This window comes from Paramormyrops kingsleyae, chromosome 21, assembly GCF_048594095.1.
Source record: "Paramormyrops kingsleyae isolate MSU_618 chromosome 21, PKINGS_0.4, whole genome shotgun sequence".
NCBI classification, from domain to species: Eukaryota; Metazoa; Chordata; class Actinopteri; order Osteoglossiformes; family Mormyridae; genus Paramormyrops; species Paramormyrops kingsleyae.
In genome coordinates, this window is record NC_132817.1 from 12905313 (window position 1) to 12926588 (window position 21276).

The following is a 21276-nucleotide window of genomic DNA, read 5'->3' on the forward strand; positions in this document are numbered from 1 at the left end:
GTGTGAAGGTCCTCGTCAGAGCAGCAGCAAACAACAAGAACAACTAGAGTCACCAGAGAACAGGTAAGGATGGCATCTGCCTGCAAGATGGGGCTCGGCTGTCATGTGACACAGTGCCGCCAAACGTGTGGAGTGTGGACACGGCACCTGCCGTCAGCTTCCCATCCTTGGAGGCCAGACCCCACCCCACCCCACACACACACACACACACACACACACACACACACACACACACACACACACACACACACACACGATGGGCCCGGGGAAGCTCCGGACCGCCTAGTGGCACTCGGTGACAGATGTTAACAAACAGTAAATACAAGGAGGGGGTCAGAGAGCCTATGATTTGGATCAGGGCTGGCAGAGCATGCGGTAATGGAGGACAGGCCAAACAGCGAGCGCAGGTTACAGTACAGGTAGGACAGGGGGGCGTTTAAAGCCGGGTTCTGTGCGTATTTTGGGAAGGGGGGGTGTACACCACAATGCCGTTTGAGCACCAGAGCATACTGATCCGCATCAGCCCCCGTTCAGCTAGTTAGCGCTGGTTACCCGACCGTGCACCACAGCTCCTGTTTACTGGTCTCCAGGCCCCCCTCCCTGATGCTGGGGCCCCAGACTTCCTCTCAACAGGGACCAAAACCACTCAGATTTCCAATTCCCGCCTCCACCAGAGTGGTGTCAGGCTCGCCGGGCTTCTCAGCTGTGCCCGGTGAGTCACTGCCGTGCCCCTTCGCAGGTCGGGCCTCCGGCAGGTGTGCTCCGTGGGCAGAGGATGGCGAGGGTTGGCACGTGGTGCCACCTTTCGGATCGAGCAGCTCAGCCGTGACCTGCACCCCCCTTCGCCTGCGTCCGAGTGCCCCCGCGCCCCCGTTACAGATTAACGGAGGCTGACCTGTGGCACACTGATAAACAAGGACTCCGTCCAGTCATGTGACTCACCCGACAGTGAGGCGAAGGAGATCGAGGGAGAGCAAGAGCGAGAGAGCGAGAGCAGACAGGGAACTGAGAGCAGTGGAGAGAGGACTCACCCCGGCTCACTACCTCTGCTAGACTCCAACCTCTCTGGGCAGGCTGGGGGTCAGACGGGTAACTGTAGCAGCTGTAGTTTGTAAAGTAAGAGGCCCCATTTTAGGGCTATCCAATGCTATGTCATGTGACAGGTCCGGGGTCACATGACAAGTAAACAGCACTTGCTCTGACTTGAGGGAGCGACTCACGCCTGCTGATTATGCCTCCTACCTTCTGACAAACATAAACCCGAAGAGAAGAATCCTTAATGGGCCTCATGGCCCAAACAGTACGAGTTAAACTAAAACCACCGTCTGCCTGGAAGGTGTGCAGAGGGCCGATACGGTTGCAGGGGAAGAGGAGGGCCCCCTCTGCTCACTGCCGGAGTCCTTTCATAACTCCATGCCCCCCCACCCCACCCTACCCTACCCTACCCTGGCCATCGGGCTCACAGAACACACATTCTGATCTTTTTCAGGACATTATGATCACTTAAGACCCCGGAACAGTAAGTGGAACGCTTGTCAGTCATTAAAACTCCCCATGTATGACGACGCCTTATGCTTCGATTCCCGCAACTTGATTATTACTCACAGAAGGAAAAAAAAAAACAAAACACAATGAGAGCAGGCGGGCGGCAGCGTGCGTACTGATGACGTCTGTCCCGGACACACACACAAAGGGTGTTTTTCCAACACACCGGGACACCTGGAACAAGCAGGGGTCATGTTGGGCTGTAGTTATTTTGCACCCACGAGCATCTAGTAAGTCAATTTCCAACAAAGGCTCTTCCCCATGGACTCCTCCCGTTACTAGTAATTGCTCATCATAAGCCCCTCCCCCATTACATTGGCCCCACCCACAAATGGCTGAGCCGTCCATTGGAAATTAAGAATGATCCTGTTTTTCGTTTTATTTTTTATTTTTCCAGGTATCAGCAGCGACTGACTCATCAGACATGTCGCCGCTGCCTCCCCTGCCCAAGGCCCCCAGAGGCCCATCCCGTAAACAACCTCATTACCCACAAACCGCCACTAATATGGCAAAAACAGCCTGGCCACACGGCGGCTCGTCCTCACGCCGGATGCCTGTGTTGGTGGCGGCGGCCACTGACAGGAAGGACATTTTGTCCGTGGTGGGGGGGGGGGAGAAGGTGCGGTAGGGGGGCACGCGTTGCTAATGGTGCACCAACGTGGAAATGTTTATATCACCGATACGAATATTGATAACCAGCTAATCTCTTGCCAATTGGGGGGGGGGGGGGGTGGAACAGGAAAGATCAATCTGTTGTCCAGATTTAATTATGATTTAAAAACAAAGATTTGCCACCTTTCATGTATTTTATGACACAATTTATCCAGTATTTTTAAAGGGGAGATCACCCACCCCCCCCCCCACCACTTCAGACTGAAAGTTGCAGCCCTACTTCTAAGTGGCGAGTAAGCCAATGAAATCCCTCGTCCTGCACTAAGGAAAATGGCTGGGTGTCCAGTGCAATCATATCCCTTATTTCAGCTGTTGTGTAGCTCAGGTGCTGCTAACTTTCAATCTTAATCCTAATTTTAATCTTAATCTGATAAAAGTCTAAATATTGCCCAGTGATATTAGCCATGATTAACACATCTGATATCTTGATTTTTTATTAAATAATCAGCAGGTACTGATATGTTAAATCGACAGATTATGCATCTCAGCTACAGAATCAGCCTCGTTCTGCCCCTGTGACACGGCAGCTGCGCGTTTTCAGGATGTCCATTTTGTTTCCGATGTGATCAAGAGCAAAAACAAGCTGGAGGCCAAATGGGGAGCTGTGGGTCGAGGGTCCAAAAAACGGCCCCGAAACTGGACCACGGTGGCAGAAGGTCGTGCCTCAACCCTCTCAACCACGAAAAATACTGGAGAAAAAAAAATGTCTCAGGAATATAGTGCTGTGTGAGAGAAGTAAAACAATCTCTGTCTCACACACAGGGGCTCCAAAATGATTCAAATTCCTGAGATTCCAGAACAAAGATTACCCATGAGGCTTTGCAAGCTAAGCGACTGGCCCCCACCCTGGCAAGTAGCGCACTGAGTCAGGGGTCACCGGGGCGGGGATCGCTTCTATCTGACCATAAGGGCCTGCTGACACGGGCCGTTTCCTGGATGCTAAACAGGTGTGGACGGCAACTGGAAACACTCGCTGGAAAAGGGAGGAGGCACTGGGGGGGGGGTACACACCAGCTCACAGGTTACTGTGATCTAGCCCCCCAGCTGATAGAACATCGACAATAAAATAGGCAAAGAAGTGCTTCCATGCAGGCAAAATAAGCACAGTGGAGAGGCCAGTTTGCTGTGAGACTTTGACGCGCTAATAAGATTAAACATTTCATTACCGCCTTCCATCTAAAACCTTTTTTAATTTGACTGCTAAGCATTTTGAGCCTGTAAAGCATCTGACTCTGGATACTCTCTCACCTGTTGTGTTTCGGGACAAAATAATCTCCAGCAAACAACCACAGCAGGGTCAGCTGGGTGCACAACCAGGAACCTCGAACCGGGTTGCCTGGGAAGATCGGTATACAGGGACATGGAGACTCGGGACCAGCGATTCTTCTCACGTCTCAATCATTCCGAAGCTTCCACGTGAATCTTTCACACCAGCTGCGGAAACCCACCCCCCCCGGAGGGGTGCTTACAGCCCCCGAGTCGGAAGTCATCTGACAATGGCAGGAAACAATTGGGAGCTTTCTGAAATGGCCGACATTCCACGCTAACACCTCACCTCGCTGTGTTTGGGGGAGGGGAGGGCTTCTCAGCCACGCCTCCCCCCCCCCACAAAGAGCCAGGAGTGACCTGCGGACTGAAGCCTCATAAATCACTTAGCAACATGAAAACACAAACATCTATGGGCCACTTATTAATACCGGGCACTGCAGTGTTTTTTTTTTGGGGAGGGGGGTCTGTGAGAGGTGGGGTGGAAGAAAAAAAAAAAAGGCAGATATTCACACAGAGCAGGAGGCCAAGGCCACGGGGGCAGCCTGCATGTCTGCTCCATGTGGTACTTCAACTGACAAATTTGAAACAAGCACCTGCCCTTCGGGGCCACATGATAGCGGCGCTGTCCAATCAGCAAACGGCGCCCCGCATCCTCCTCGGCGCCAAATGAGCACCTGAAGACACACGCCAACGAGCCACACAAGTGGGACACGTGTACAGACAGCAAACGAACAGTGAGCAGAAGCTGCTCCATCCACCTGAGGACTGACCACGGCAGACTTGCAGCTGCTGGCTGGACCTGAGAGTCCACGCCAAGCCTCGATGCTTAAGCCACCAGGAGCGAAGACTCCTCCTGCAGCTCAGCACCTCAGACAGTGATCAGCTGTGTCTCACCGAGCCCCTTTTCAGCAAAAAAAATCCCGCGGGTCCAACAACGAGATTTACCAGTTAGCTCTCTCAGCATCCTGCCAATAATTTTTTATTTTTTTTTTAACAGCTGTTGCCAGGATACACTGTCCCAGAAGCCACTAACAGTGCCCTGCCCTCCCCCGACCCGCCCCGCCCCCAACCCGTGACACACGTATGCCGGCATGCTCCGGAACATTCCTCATACTGAATGGTTCCTGGAACAGAAGCCAATAACGATGTGCGGTGTGATTCCACGTGTGACTGAGGAATCCCGCCGGCACCTCCGGTCCACACCAGAGGGACATTACGGAGTAACACTGCGTGATGTACAGCCTGTGCACCACGGCCGCGTTTACTGAGGCCTCCCATCAGTCACAGCTCACACCAAAGCAGCCCCGTGATCACAGAGGTAGTAGTCACTGGACGTCCCCTCCTGCTTTTTTTTGTTTTTCAGGTCTGCATGGGGGGCGGGGCCTGGAACGTGGACCTGAGAAGAGGCCGAGAGTGGGAGCCGCTCATCCCGCAAAAGCAAAAACAACAATGGCAACAACAACACAGCAGACTCACCAGAACAGAACATCCAAACAGCCCCGATTAGCAAACATGTAACTGGCACTGATGGCTCAACCAGAGCAATTTCATTTGACCCCCAACTAAGCAGATGTGATCTGGCAATGGGGCGGGGGAGGGGGGGGGGGGGGTTGCTGGGCCAACACTTGAGGCAAGTCATCCCTCGGGACCTCTAGCTAAAAAGCCAGTGAGACACAAATCCTGTGTACCCGATTGGACCAGATGGCAGCCACCAAGACCGGGGAACCCACGGAAAGAAGACTGGGGAGGGACAGACATTTCGGAGGAAGACACTGGCAGCAGGCATCGAGGACTAACTGGGCAGAATAAGCCCCCCTGTACCTCTACCTGACCCACCCAAAACCACATCTCAAAATAGACCAAAAATAAATGAACCACCACTGACTAAGATGACATGTCGGCAGGTGATACCAGAAGGACCAGACCTTATGCTCAATTCAGACTGTGTGCATGTGAACACAGAACATCTGCTGGACGCAGATGTATAGAGCAGACATGCAGGGCAGCCTTCACTATTAGCACTTTTCCACTGCCATCAAGGACAGAGCTGTACGAACTGGCGGTTTTCCCATTCTAAAGTATGCGAGCTGTACCCGCACTGACATAGCCCTCACCAGCCAAACCGAGCTGGTTACATCGCCACCATCTGCTTGGTGGAAATGCATGGAGATACCAATTTCTGCGCACTGTTGTTCTCCAAACCCGACAGCGCCTTTGCCGAGCTGACCCTTCTGCAGTGGAAAACTGAAGCGAGCTGGAACCGTGCTGTAACTAGTGTCTCGTCTCGGTACGGCTCGGTTCCTGCATACCAGTGGAAAAATGCCATATGTATTGTTCCAGACAGTCATGGAATCCAGTTCCTGTAAAGAAGATTTAGCTGACATTTGAAAAACAACATCAGTGCAAAGTGTCCATACAGGCACCAGCAAACCTACCCCTCGGTAAAGAACGGGCCACAGCAGGAGAGGGGAAATGGTTAAAAATCTCCCACAGGGAACAGCCGTTAACAGACGAACTTTGACCTGGAAAGCTATCCGTTGCGCAAGAGCAAATTTCTGCATGGCCCCAACAGGGCTTGACAACAACAATGCTCCGCTTGCCAAAGGAGAAGACACTGTATCCAGGCGGCAATATCTGCGCTTTCACTGCCAGATGCCTCCTCAAGAAACAACCCCAGTTGCCGCTGGCCAAGATCTCCTTACCGAGCAAAGAGAAACCGACACAGCAGCACTTCACAGGTGACTTCGTTTTCATTACTGCTATCATGAGACGGTGTTCCATCTGAAACCCAACCAGACCAAACCTTTCACTAGGAGATTTAAGACCCACAGACGTCACATTTATGATGCAGTGCTGTGGCAGTTGGCTATCGACAGAGTCCCCCTGTCTAATGGCAGCAGAATGCCCAGAGATCCACACCGACGGCCAACGACAAGAGTAAGGCTTGGGTGTGAATAATGGGGCAAGTCACCAAACTACAAAACAGAGTAAAGCCATAAACCTGCTGCTGAATTGAGAGGCTGTGTTTGAAACTCTCTAAATTAAATTTGTTATGAGCTGGGGGGGGGGGGGGCAATGTCTTTTTCAGTAGCCAAGCATGAATCCATGTGACTCTTTGGACATTAACAACTTCTCCCCAGACACCTCCTCACCTCAACCTAGGAGAGCCCACAGGGTCTGTGCCCATTCCACATACACACTCATCACCCCATGTTCACATGACGGCGTAAACACCCTCTCTCTGCCACTTTAACCCTGTGCCTGATTTTCCGTAGATTCCAAAGTTACTCAACCAGAGTTTGAATATTCAACAATCTATACACTCATTACCAACAGTTCTGTTCCAGTTCTAGCTTGAGGATTATAGCTGATAACGTCGCAAAGGCTTTTAGAGAGTCTAGTGTGTAATCAGGGGGATGAACCAGAGGGCTAGAGTCACAAAGTTACTGACTGCCCAAGTCCCTGTTTAGTCATGCGTTGTAACTTTAGAGATCTCGAGCAATGGGGACGGGGTAGGGGGAGTGGGTCAGAGAAACCACATCAAGTTCCATCAAGCATCAGTTCACAGTTCGGTGAGAAGCATCACAAGAGCCTAGCATGAGCGAGATCGAATGAAAACAGGAGCAGAGCGCCAAGAGGGGACCTTACTTCTCTGGCAGTCATCCTGGGTCCAGCATCGGTCACGGAAGTGCCCATTGATGGTGGTCTGGAGGCAGCTGCTCTTCCCCTTAGCCGCTCCCGGGCAAACATCCCCACACTCCTGCTCATTCTTATTTGCCACAATGTAGTTGTCCTCAACATTGTCCAGGATCTTAGACCAGTCCAGGGTGGACAGGTAGCAGAGATCTGGGTTCTTCTCGATGCGCACGGCCCCACGTGTGATGTTCATGAGGTTGGGGAGGCCCACGTCCTTCAACTGGAGCATCTCGAAGAGCACCAGGGCATAGTTGAAGAACAGGTTGTTGCCGCGGATGACGGTGAGGTTGGGGAAGAGGTCACGCAGGCTCTCCAGGCCATAGACGCGAAAGAGCAGCAGGTAGTCTGTGATGACGGTGAGCCGTGGAAACTGAAGGCCCCGGAAGTCCTCAGGCTTGGTCTTGAACATTAGCAGGATCTTCAGGTAGCCCTCAATCACCGTGCAGTTCTTTAGGGTCTGGAGGTTGGTCACATTGTTCTTGATGTTCTTGCTTTGACAGACTGCAGGAGGACACAGAAAGGGGTTACAATGCTAGGAACCACATCAGTGCACAATTTATTCACCATTATAGCACGTGTTGGCCAATGTTCGTTAAAATTTAAGACATTGGCATTGGTCAGGTGGATATTGGTAGCCGGCATGCAGACTTCAATCAATATTCAAAGTTAGCAACACCAAACCTAAAGACTACAAAAATAATGGAGGTGATTGCAATGGACGATCAACCATTTTCCGTAATTGAGGACGAGGGATTTTGTCGCCTCATTCACCACGTAGACCCTCAGTAGAGTCTCCCAGGTTGGCTCTACTTCAATGACCCCTCCCTGCCTGCATTATATGATATGGCTGCAACATACAATCATAAGATCTTAAGACGTAACGTCATTGACATCAGTTTCACTACGGATCTGTGGAGCTCAGAGTTTAGCCAGTTAATAAGTATCGGTAATATTAGACAAAAACATATACTGGTGTCAGCCAAAATTTCCACATCGGTGCACCAGTACGCATCATGTTTTAATCAGTGATTCTACCCGTGCCTTCCAGCCCTGACCAGGCACTCCGCACCAGCAAACTCAGCATGTCCCCCTGTCCTGTAGCCCCCCCCCCCAACCCCCAACCCCCAGCCCAATGGGTGACTTGGGCCATTCATGTCACTTAAAAGAACACACTGAATTCACCTGTACTCAGAGTGAGGCATTTCTGGTGACTAGTTGTGGTAATGCTGATCAAAGTGGACAGTTAACAGTGGAGCAACAGCCAAGTCAAACAGTCACCGTGTCGCAAGCGTGTCCAGAGCGCCAGGAAAACAAACACAACGGAAACAACCCCCACCCCCGGGCCACTTCAGCTTCACAACTTGGGGGGCGGAGCTCACGGCTACAAATTTAACCCATTTTCGTCAGTTTTATTTGCTATATTTAAAATAACATTTCTTAATGATTTACCAATCTGTACATCTGAATGGATTATGCCTGCAGAAGTACTCGACTCTAGAGTCCAGCTTGGTGTCCTTAACAACTGCGCCACCTGCAGCCCAAATGGTGAACCGATACAACATACAGAGGAGCATGAGCATTCAGCCTTGAGCAAAGGAGGCTAAGGGGGGATATGATTCAGGTCTATAAGATTCTAACGGGTCTGGATGCCGTTCAGCCAAATGACTATTTCAATATTAGTCTAAATACTAGAACTCGTGGCCATAAGTGGAAATTAGCGGGAGAACATTTTAAAACAAATTTGAGGAAGCACTTCTTTACACAGCGTGTAGTCAGAGTATGGAATAGTCTTCCTGCTATTGTAGTGGAAGCTAAAACCATGGGTTCCTTTAAATCAGAGCTAGATAAGATTTTAACAACTCTGAGCTATTAGCTAAGTTCTCCCCAAACGAGCTTGATGGGCCGAATGGCCTCCTCTCGTTTGTAAATTTCTTATGTTCTTATGTTCTTAGGAGAAGCTACCCTATGGGTGCCACTCTGCACAGGGGGTAGCGGCCCTGGATGTGCTCACAACCTGCAAAGCGAGGGGAAGCCTCACATTTAAGTTTGTTTAAATAAATCAACCCTGAGGTGCACCGGGCTGCCTTCGCACTCCGACCACCACGGCGATGTCAGCTGATCTCTTGTGCCCCCAATCCACAGCTGCCGTGGTGATGACCTCATATATGAAGCGTTTCTTTTTTCGGATTGGGCCCTCCTCCCGCTGCCAACCCGCGGAGCATACAGCCACACAGACAGCCAGGGCAAGCCAAACCCGGAATGTTCGAATGCAGCGGGACTTTGACACGGACCAAAGCCTCAGAATCAAGACTGGACAAAAAAGGTGATCTTCTACATAGGACTGGCCCATTTGGAGAAGCGGCCCTTCCCGTCCAGACCCACGTCACCCCCAACTGTAACATGAGGAACCGGGGTCGCTTGAGAAACTCCTGGAGGACCGAGGGCTCTCGCGTCAGCGAACGAGAGGCTCTGACAGCCAGCCCAAGATGGCACCTTAAAAAGGAGGGTGAACGTCAGCCCAAAGTCACGTTCCTGCCCGTAACATGATATGCCAGCCGGCTGCTTGTGACCCGGAGCCGTGAAACCACAGGTGGCCCCACGCGCATCTGAACGGAGCGGCGAGGACGGCGATGGGGAGGAGGGGAGCGCTTAACCGGTCGGCCTCGTAAAAACAGCAGAGCGGGGCCAAGCCCGCAAAGTGGCGACAGATCACTTACAACCACCCCCCCCCCCCCCACAAAGCCAATTCTGTGCCAGTCACACTGCCCGCGAGCCAGAGCAGCACAGCCAAGCGCTGGTCCCCCACATGACAACGTGGCCCCCAGCTGGAAGCTCCATTTTTAGCCCAGCACGCCCAGTGGGGGCGCGTGACCTCAGGAAGCGGGAAGGCGGAGCGGTCACAACGCCAGCAGCCCCCTGCCCCTCCCCCAAGGAAGACGGAGCGGCTCACGAAGCCGAGCCGCTTGAAAGGTCCAGAGGGACACCAGGAAGCAATTAACCAATTAACCAATCAGGATGCAAATCCCAGCACTGAGAGGCAGGTCACACATTCCCTGACCCCCTGTGGGGGGGGGAGGGGGAGGGGACAGGAAGGGTCTCGGGTTGCAAGGGAAAGAAGTACAGCTGCTCACAGTCCTGTATCCCACCCCCCCACCCCCCCAGGTATTGTGACACATGCCATAAAAATAGGACATGAAGTCGGACTCACCGGGGCCACGTAGGCAGTGGGTGGGGGGACAAGCCACTGAGTGCAAACACCACCATAAACAAAAACAGAGCCTCAACACCCTCCCCCCGGGTATCATCCCCACTTAACACGAGATGGTTGAGGGGCGAATTCATCCTCACCTAAATGGTGGTGGGTGGGGGTTTCAAATGATGCCACTAATGGCTTCTCCATGCATCTCCTTCACCCTGCCAGCACTGCTGCCCGATCCAGCCTCACGCAGGCTGAGGACATGTTTTTTTCTTTCTCCCACTTATTCCAAGGAAAACCACCTTACTAAATCATTCCTGTTTAACCACCCCCCCACCGCTCACCCCCCGGCCAGCACCCAGGTGCGAGAGCAGTGTAAAGACGGAGGGACAGGCAAGTAAGCAGTAAGCAAAGGATCCTTCCTAGTTCATGGCGCAGGGCGTGAGGCTGTTTTTTATTTTTATTTTTTTACATGTTTTCATTCATTTTCTTTGAGTGCAAAGCAGGATTAAGAATTAATGTGACAACTCAGTTAGGGCCTGGGGTTAAGCTTTAATGAAGACATTCATTAGGAGGCAAACAGCGCCGTCATCCCAATTTTCACGGGAAGGGAAGAGACTGGAGCCAATCCGGCATGCGCACGGGAGGGAGGAGCACAAACCCCATCTGGCCAGAATGACGTTGGTCATTATGTGTTTTTTGAGAAATCTGCAGGTGAAAAATAAGGCTCATTTGGAGACGGCACAAACAGCAGGGTCGTCATGGCGACGGGGGCAGGCCGGCGATCCTATTATCTCTCAGGAAATTGGATGTTCGGACTGAGACAAAACAGCAGTGCGTGTTGGGGAGAGCGCAGCCCGATCGAGCGTGTGTGCCTTACCTGTGACCACAAGGGAGGATCAGCAGCTCTGGAGTGCGTCGCCCCCTACTGGTCTGTGCAGTGCTTTCCAGATACACTGCCCCCCCCCCCCCCCCCCCGTTCCACACCAAGCCCTGCAGGTCCACATGCACAAGCAGTCTCCTGTTCTCTCAAACATACTATTATATACTAACCCCTCCAGAGTTTGTGTGCTTTTCAGATGAGTGACTGACAGATAAAAGAACTAATTGGACCAGTCACTGGATGCACTAAGAAAACCCAGTATCAAACAGGTCTTAGAGTGCTGATGTAAAGTAAACTATGGGTTTGGCAAGGAAGCGGGGGTTGGGGGGGGGGTGCTAAAATGAACACAGAAATACAAGCAATGCAGTGGTGGTAGTAGGAGTCATCAATCAACTAAACGTCAAGAGGTGGGACTTCATAAGGCACCACAATGGACCCTATATCCTGCAGCCAAACCAAAGTCACATAGCCCCAGTTTTTCAGGGAATCGAGATTATAAACCTTCACCAAGGAGGGAGGTCAATGCGAGGTCTATCAGGGTGCCTTTAAAGATAAGACCTCTATGCAAACCAATACCACAGTATGAATGACCTTCACAGTAAACTCCCCTTTAAGGCAAAGCAAGCCCACCCCCTTCTACAAACGAGCGACTAAATGGCCTTAATTTTGCAACGGATGTGGGCAAGCTGCATCAATCTAAGAAGATTTGTTTTCACGCTCTTGTTTTGGGTGCCACTGACACTCAGCAACTCTGCCTTCCTTACGACCGTCTGATTCAAAAAACACCGACACTCTAAGCCAAAGAAGGACATTAGCCAAGGGCGACCTGCAGCCCCGAGGGGGGATTCCTCTGTACCATTAGACAGTCAAGCCATGCTTCACCTGAACAAACCACCTCCGTCTGCGATCCATAGGCAGGCCAGGAGGGTGGGTGAGCTCTCACAAAATCGCAAGGTGACCTTACCATACTCAGGGGAGGCGTTTAAACAACAGTCTCTACCCAGGGAGGGGGCATTCCTCAGAAGTATCAGGGTAAGCTAATCTTGGCCGCCTAGCTTCAGTAATAATCTGTCATAATTCATAAGGTGTCTTCAGTTAGCTGGTCGCTGACGCCACACGTCACAGTAATTCCTGCTATTGGTCGACTCACTAATAACACCCAAGAAGAGACTCCATACAGAACGCATCAGCATCATACTTCCGAATGGCACCATGCTAACAATTCGAAGTTTTACGGCGCACCAGAAAAAGTTAGAAATCAGGGGCAAGAGATCAACCTTAAACCTCAGCAAACAGACTCAGCACGGGAGGGAACGTGTTAAAAGTTTAGGTTACCGAAGGTTCAAATGACCATCTCGCAGGGCTTCTATTAGCAGGCGTGTCGTGATGCCACTGTGAACTAGAACCTTCTCAGGCCAATGGACAGGCTTCTCTTTGGGGGGGGTGGGGGGGTAATCACGGGTCACACCCAGCTCACAGTAGCACCTACAGGGCAGACCGCCCACGCATTCCACAGGCAAGGAATTCTGGGGAAAGCCTTCACCACTACCCTGAGTTCAAAGTTTCGACCTCTTCACGTGCACATGAAAAACAACGCAGTCAAGTGCTTAACGAAACCGCATCAGCTTCCAGAAAGTGAAATTTATGGATCAAATTAAGTCCCAGACTCTGAGCCCGTGGCCTGGCCGTCTACGTGCCGGTTCCCGTATGGGGACCGTGGCCTCCCAGACACCAATCTACATACATGCATATGAATGTGCCAGAGTTTGTTTACAAGGCGCGCGGACTACAAGATGGCTCTGTCTGAATCAGAGGTCCTTACTAGTTGCAGAAATAGCCTCGCTCTTCCTGCAAACCTGACGGGATCGAGGAAGGGAGATAGCCTCCACTGCACAGCTCGATTCCTCTGTGTTCTCCACCCTGGCTGTTGAATCCTGTGCAAGCCGGTTATGGCAGAGCTGTGGCCAGATTCAGAAGGAAGCAAAAACATAAAAAAAAGACTTCAATTTAAATCCGATGTTACACTATTACCCCTCTCAGGACACACTGACATTCAGAGCACGTGACGGTGAAAGGTTTGTGGCACAAAGATCAGCAGGAAATGTGTGTGAGTGTCTCCATACATGAAGATGTAGAAGATTCAAGGGAGCCTAGGGAATGAGCCTCTTTTTCCGAGGCAAACTATCACGGATCAGGCTCGGAAAGTCAAGGGAGAAGGCCCTTAAGACTAGAATGTTTGCTTATTTATAGCAATGTTTTCTATCTCTGAAACAGATTCAGCAAAGGAGGAAGATCCCAAAAAGGTCTGCAGCAGGAAGTAATGTGAGGGAAGAAAAAAAAAAGTCTTGTTTTGGTGTTAAATGTCCTCTGTCAAAAAGTGTTTTGATACCCGATATTTATAGCTAGTATCCATGGACAAGAAAATGATGGCAAGCGATAACAGACTTCCTAAAGCGAAAGCACCAAATTGAGTGCAAACAAGCATGTCTGTCGTCACCTGACGACTCTGGGGCAAAACCAGATATGAGTGTGAAACAGATCATGTGCCCAGAAATGAGGAGGAACGAGGCGCTTTCGGGCACAAACGCAACCTCCCAAAAGCAGCGGGGAGAGTCCGCAACGGGGCCACCTAAGGTTCCAGCACCAGTCCCTACAGCCACTACAGAAACTAATTCCAAGGTCTGGATGCTGGCCACCATTTCTACATCCGTCACGCAGGACACCAGCCAGCAAACCTGGGGCCTCATGTTCACTCTGCACTACGCACTCGCAGATGTAATTCCGCTCAGCTGAGGTATGCCAGGAAAAAGGCCACCCAGAGACAAGAGGAACAAGAAAACATCAAAGTGTGAGGCCCAAGCCGGCAATTAAACTCAAAGCCCGGGACCTAATACCCCCAAAGGATAACACTCATCTTACAATTATCCCATTTAGTACCAACATTCAAATTTACAAAACATCAAAACACCATTACACTCAAAGTGGAGGGCAGGCAAAAGCCAAATTTATATCAATCTTACATGGACCACAAAATTGCAATCGGCGGTTTGGTAATCTCTATGCCATTATGTGGTGGTTAAAAGTAATCCAGGGCAGGATTTCATGGGGGTGTTCAAACAAAAATTAATTTAAGCGGTTAAAATATTGCTCCTAATTTTATTGTGTCCATTTCCAAACTGTTTTCACTTGACCTGTAGATGCACTTCATAAAATTAAGTAACATGGGAACAAGCACACAATTTTAAACATATCTATAGTGGCCATTCTAGTTATCTAAGATCTGCTATCTCTATACTTTGGTAAATCCACTTGTTAATCTACTAGACACACGCAAACCAGTTTTATTACAAAACATTGATTGCATATTGATATTCAGTACAGGGGTCAAATGAGATCCAACAAAAATATACACGAAGAGCAAACGTGAGAGCTGACAGCCAAAAGCATTTGTAAAACCTTTTCATACGCAGTGATTTCAGGAGATACGGCTGCTTGCACAGTGCGGGTGTGTTAAAGACTGACTTGCACAGGGTAATACCGTAAGTGCTCACAGCGAAGCCGATCCTCCACACCACGGCCATCGTGAGCAAACACGCCCCCGTCCAGCACTAACGACTTGCTGGTGTCCCAGCCAGCCTGCAGCGCGCTCCAACGCCAATGCACCCCGAAATCGACAAGATTGCACATTGATTCCGCTACCTTTCCGGCTCTGCACTATCGGAGCCTTTAAAAACATTTGTTAAAAGGACGCACTTGTCACACTGTCACAGAACAGAAATGCACACCCATAAATTGACACCACCTCTAAACACACACTCTCGATGGCCGCTTTCACTCTCCCACCTGCACAGTGGCTCCCATATACAGCTGTTACTATCACTGTTATTGTTTATTTTTATGGGAGCATGGCGGTGGGTTTCTCTATGCAGACGGGCGGTCACTACTTACTTTCTCCGGTGGCGTGTCCGCAGCTGGACAGGAGGTAGAGGACGGTGAGCAGGACGGCGGCGGAGTTCTCCGGCCGCATGCTGTCACCGCTCGCTAGCTTAGCCTAGCCTAGCTTAGCCTGTCTCGCCTTAGCTTAGCCTTTCTCGCCTTGGCTTAGCCTAGCCTAGCCTAGCTTAGCCGTTTGAGACTCAGGATCGTGACGCCAGAAAATCGGCCGCTCACACTCACTGCCCGAGCCCGTTCAATAAGAAAGCGCGATAAATAAATGCTCCCCTGGGGGGGGGGGGGAAATGAAGGCAGCGGAGGTGGCGGGATAGAGACACGCTTCGCGCAACCGAGAGCGGCCAGCTAGCCGGCGGGCTAACGCGCGGTAGCCGTCTCTCGGTCTCGCTTTAGCATCAGACTGGTCTCAGCCCCGCCTGTGGCTACTCTCCACTTTCGCCTGTGGAGCTCGCCCGACGGGAGAAACGACGGACTGCACAGATAGCCCTCAACCCGGAGGGTAACCAGGTCCAGACCGTTAAGGTTAACCAGTACCAAGCCGGAGGAACCGTGAGAGATTAGGCAGCGCAGTTCGGAACCCTACGCACGGTGGGTCGGGGCTATTTGCGACTCCCGTAAGAAATCCCCCTAGATCCCTGACTGAATAATAATTCTTAATAATTGAAATATCACAAATTATATTTCTCCAAGATTTTCTGTGCGGACCCTAAACTCGGGACACGTTTCGCAGAACCGCGGGTCGCCGCGCTTTATATACAACGGCTGCCGCCCTCCCTCTCCACGGAGAAATAACAGAGTTAAAAAATAATAATAAAAAATAAGCCCCGATCGCATCCCAGGGAAGCCTTCAGGATACGCTCCGGAGAAACGCGCCGTACGCTTCGTCTTCCCTCTTTCTCGAAACTGACATTCCCCCCTCCTTTCCAAGTCTTCCACGGCTCTGTCCCAAATTGATGGTGGAAAACAAGAGACTAACGCAAAACCGCAGCTGGAAATTAAAATGATCCCGAAGGCGAGCTCGTTATGAGGCTAGCCGTCATCTGCAGGGGTGCGAACGTTAAACGCCGTCAACATCAGCCATTAACTTCTTGTTTTACCCCCCCACCCCAAGTCCGTGGAGGCGACGCCATTCGTCTCTTTCGGGTTCCCACTGTCTGACTGTGCGCCAGTAAACAGGAGCTGCCAGTCAGCTGGGGCACCCGTAAGGTCTGTTTAAAATGCGGACTGGAGCTGGAACTGGCGAGTCTCTCTATGTTTACCACCAAAAAAAGAGCCTGTGCAACTTAAATCCACTCACTTCTGATGGATTATGATAAAATTAGAGACCTCCACTTGCAAGACAACAATTGCATACGTCTCCTGTTAAAACTTATATACGATCAGTATAGAAAAACAACAGGGATATATGTCGCAATCTATATGCTGCTTCCGAGCATACGATAAAACTGCGTGAATTTAAGAAGGCACAACACAAATACTACACAGTGCACGACATTGTTTTATTCTGTGCAACCGACGTAAATGAGTAGGCGCATTGCTTAAAAAACGTACATTTTGCAATCTAAAAAAAATTAGTCCGAAAGAGGAATACAAGAATTTTCTCAACGGTTAATTGCAACATCTCCAACTAAACTGAGCAGGAGCATCAAATAGCGAGTTAGCATCTCTTCAGCAATATATAACGTTAGTTTTGTGTTTCTTGCTTCTTTTGCGTCTTGGTTTATTTTGAACGGTCACCTGTTTTTCCTTCAGCCTCAACTATTTTTATGTGAACGTGCGATTGACTCGTACCTCAATGGAGGGTAATTTTGACATTTGTTTCCAGATTCAGGTTTCAAAAATTTAAAAATAATGTGAAGAGAGCACAACACCTGGCTTAAAATCAGATTTCCTCCCATAATGTTTGGGAATGTTGCGACGGAGCTGCTGATTAATTCAGGGACACTTTCAGCGCTTTGCCTGCAATACTTCTATGTTTAGATACTCCCAGGAACCAGCGATTTAAATCACCTTTTTTCCATCGCTTCGTAAACTATTTGTCGCTCGACAGCTCAGACACTAAAGGGGTGCATATTTTATTTGGCTTAGCTTTAGACTTTAATTCTTCCCCATTTCTAGTGTTACGCATTTTTGTTATGCGTGAATGAATAGATCCTGCGTTCCTGATATTTTATCTTGAAGAATTCGCACTTTCATTACACAATAGGACTTATGCGCAACGCATCCCTGGAAAATCGTTAAACACATTCAGACGCCAGGAAGATCCAATATGAGTATTCTTTCACAAAGCAAATAAATTATTGGGGATTTAGAGATAATGGAAGGGGGGAAATAGGAAAGTCCTCCCAGTGCGGGAATTTATGCTGCTTAGACGTGGGGTGACCGTCCACCTGAAGAATTCACTCACAGGATACAGCAGTGGAGCACAATCGCTCGTGGGGAGGCAAGAAGGGTTAGGGTTGAGCAAGCAGGGAACATTCACTGTCTGCTGCCATAGAGACTCCGAGGTTATGGATGCTGCTGTGGTTGCCTTGGTGGGGTGAAGATGGCTCTCGCAGCCCAGCCCCTGAGATCACTGAGAGCACCCAGCATGTAACAGGGTTATTGGTAGGGGGGTTGAGTGTGCGTGTGTGTGTGTGAGGGGGGGTCTCATCCAGACAGCTAATTATTCTGCCTCAGAGCTGAATCGCGTTATTCACACCCGAGTGCTGTGACGTTGGTCTCACCCAGCGCCCCCCTACCAACATACACGCACTCACGTTTCAGTGGGCCTGTTTGTTTACAAAAAAATAGGAGGTGGAGGTGCCGTCAGCATCATATTAAGGCTTAGTACAAAGTGGGGAGGGGTGTTTTATTTAAGCGGCTCTCTAAGCCACTCTCAAGATACACTCCCCACATGTCAGTGGTAGTTAGCTGTTCTGCATTTTAAGTGCCATTGATAGTGTGTGATTGTACATGTTTGTGTGCCTGAAATAATAATTCCAGGGCAGTATGACGCAGTGTTTTCCAACTTCAAATGTATTGTAATTTTCACTAAATTCGCTAAGCTAATTCGCAAGCACTTTTCCACGAAAGCTGTGTTTCTCTTGTGTTGAGTGTCGCACAAGGACGTGCAGATATTACACTGAGAGACTTTCCCCCCCGAATTCACAACGCCTAGATCATCCACAGCACGTAGCGACCCAATTGGAGGATTTCCCACAGCTGGATGAGCAAACGCTGTCGTGGAAGGCCACAGGGCAAGCGAATGGAATCTGTGCCGTCTGGGCGAGAACTGTGTGATTTGTGACTGAAAATCTTCATCTGGACCAGCTCTGGGTTCACACAGGGCCAGCAGGCGCTGAGTAGCCAAGCCTGCTCTCCTACAGATCAGGCTTCCTGCAGCGTGGACAGGAATCAAGACCAAATAATTGACTGAAACACACACCAACAAGCTTGTCGCAGACAGGGCTCCTGGTTCACAGGAGAAAGCATATCACAAAGGGATAAGTTTGTTTCTCTGACGGTGTTTGTAGCTTTTGGATACAGAAAATGAGACGGATAGCAGTGCTTCGGGCCAACAGCACATGGACACACGCAGGACAAACACCCTCGGGGGGGGGGGGGGGGGGGGGGGGAGCGTTTCTTCATCAGCCAGAACTTAAGATAAAAGGGCAGACAGAGTAACTAGGGCGAGAGCAGGGGGAGGGAAGGCCGAACCACTCATCACGATGGCAGTGTAGAATGAAGAGGCCCCCAGCCCCCCCTCCTAACACATCCATGGCCCTGATGCAGAAGGGAACTCCGCCCCTCCCACGTCTTCGCCTAATTTTCCCGGCGTGGTGTCAGGCCTTGCCGCTGTGCTAAACAAACACACAGGTGAGCAAACAATGTTCGTGGGCCAGGTTTGGGAGCTGGAGGCTGGACACGCCCAGCACGGTCGGGCTTGTCGCCACGGTGAATCTGGCCGTGGTGGACGGGGGCGTTTTCACCCACAACACTAAGTGCTTAGCTTCACTTAAAATGAAAAGACAGGCATCTCTTCCCTTAGGTTAATCTGGTGGTTCAGCTTCCTTCCTAAACACCCCACATCCGGGTCACTGGCGGGGGGGGGGGGGGGGATTTCCCGAGCGACAGTATCCCCATACGTGCACAGTGAAAAACTACCGTAGACTAATGGTTGGAGTCCCCCCTTTTTCCAGGATGATAACGAAAGGAAGAGCATGCAAAAATGAAAAGTCATCCTGAGAATCCTTAGGTTACAACAGAATCTAAAACAAAAGTCCGTACAGATGTTACCGATATAATTTTCACTTTTGATTTATAGGCCTACATACATATTTTGTGTCTTGCTTTGGTAAATATCGTTATGCAGCCTGTTGACTTTTGACAAGCTGGTAAAAAACGGATGCTTCTGAAATTCTCCCTGACTCGGTGCTTTCAAATATGAGGCAAAGACTTGTAAATAAGGAGATAAAGAGAGATAGAGAGAGGGACAGAGAGGATCTGGCTGCCGTGCCACAGTGTTTTTGCACAGGGCTGATATTTTTCCTCCCGGTTGGCTGAGTGGGAATCAGACTCTGTACTCGTTGCCCTCGGCAAGGCTTCCTCCTGCCAGTCGGTAGCCATGGAAACCTGACCACATCGATGTGCCACGCCAGTCGGGCAATGGAACCGGCTTGGTATCACACCTTGTGAAGTCCATCTCACATGCCTCCTCACCTTCGTCGAGAGTGTTCCCACCTCGCACATTGCATTCTGCCCTTTCGAGTGCCTCCCGGTGAAATTTTTCCCCTGTGATTTATAATCACTTAATGCTGCAATTAAGTGTCAATTAACAAGGAGACAAACACTGAATGTGAAAGGACATAGATGTGATGAGAGCAAAGTACCTAATTACTCGTTCCAAATTACGCCAAGATGATGTAAACATGTGATTTAGAAATGCTTGATGAAAAGCATCTAATTAGCAAACACAAATAAACCCCTAACTCCAAATGTCACTGCCGTTTGTCAGTCTGGACGTTTTGTGCTTGGACAACTGTTCCTTGTCCAAATACTTTCTACGCCGACAGACGTCCTCAGTAAAGCAGTCCTCACCTGACCCCAGTTCGTGTCAAGGATGCTAATGTACCGCAAACGGATGATCTCAGCGCCAGTCTCTTACAGACACGGCCAGTCTCAGGTCTCTGGACGCCTAGATGCTATTTGGCTGAGCATCCTGATCGGTGAGACCTTCTAGCACAGTGAACTGCGCAGATCACACGCCTGCACAACAGACAGGCACCACCCCGCGCATTTCCGTGGCTTGGCGGTACCTTGGGCGCAGTCAGTCTTTATTTTTAAGCGCTTAAGGGCAACATATTGAAACCATGCTTTAGACATTATGATAGGATGTTCCATGAGAGAATTTTATTGCTCATACCCACCGTATATAAAAACATCTATATGCTTTATCACCTTTGTGGCATTTTCGGTTTCGGTTTTTATGAGGGTGACGTAAACTATTTAATATCAATACCAAATAATGCCGTAAATCTACTAATAAGGGTAAAGTATAGAATGGTTCATGGGTTAGCTCTAAAGTAATTACTTTCAGCGCAGCCTAATGAGACTTCGGCCTAATAAGGATTGTAGATGCCTCTGATTTGGAGTCCAATTAATGCTCGGTGGGTCAGTCCGAGGGGCTGCCCTAAGCCAGCACCAGAGACGGGGCTGCTGGGGCGGAAAGACAGACTTGTTTTGTTCATTTCTTCATAATGAACTCGTTTCCAGTTCCCACTATTGCTAAGGCTTGGTTGTCGACCAGAAAAAAGTTCCTGCTCACTGGTCATTGAAATGATTCCCGGTTTTTCATAAACTGCAGGCTCCCCACATAGTCATTTCAATATGTTTGCGGATTGTGTACTGCGGGAGCATCCGTTGAATCACGCCTGGATATAAGCATAGACATTGACTGTATATCAAATAGCGTTTGAAATGCAGCATCTTGTGTAGTTAACATATTGTTCTGAAAGCAAATATTTCCACAAATTTTATGTGAAATCATAGCTGTTACCTTTTTAGTATATTCTACTGCAACCAA

General features: G+C 49.9%; 1 protein-coding gene across 1 annotated transcript in view; it reads right to left on the reverse strand.

Moving 5' to 3' along the window:
- The window catches only part of LOC111847562 (insulin receptor-like), a 28081-nt gene extending 11434 nt beyond the window's left edge, over positions 1 to 16647 (reverse strand). The window contains exons 1-2 of the mRNA XM_023818850.2: positions 15210 to 16647; positions 7135 to 7683 (exon numbers count right to left, since the gene is read on the reverse strand). Of these exons, the coding sequence (XP_023674618.2) occupies positions 7135 to 7683; positions 15210 to 15288 (628 nt within the window). The 5' untranslated portion in view covers positions 15289 to 16647. The remainder of the gene's footprint in view (positions 1 to 7134; positions 7684 to 15209) is intronic.
- Between the last annotated feature and the right edge of the window lie 4629 nt (positions 16648 to 21276).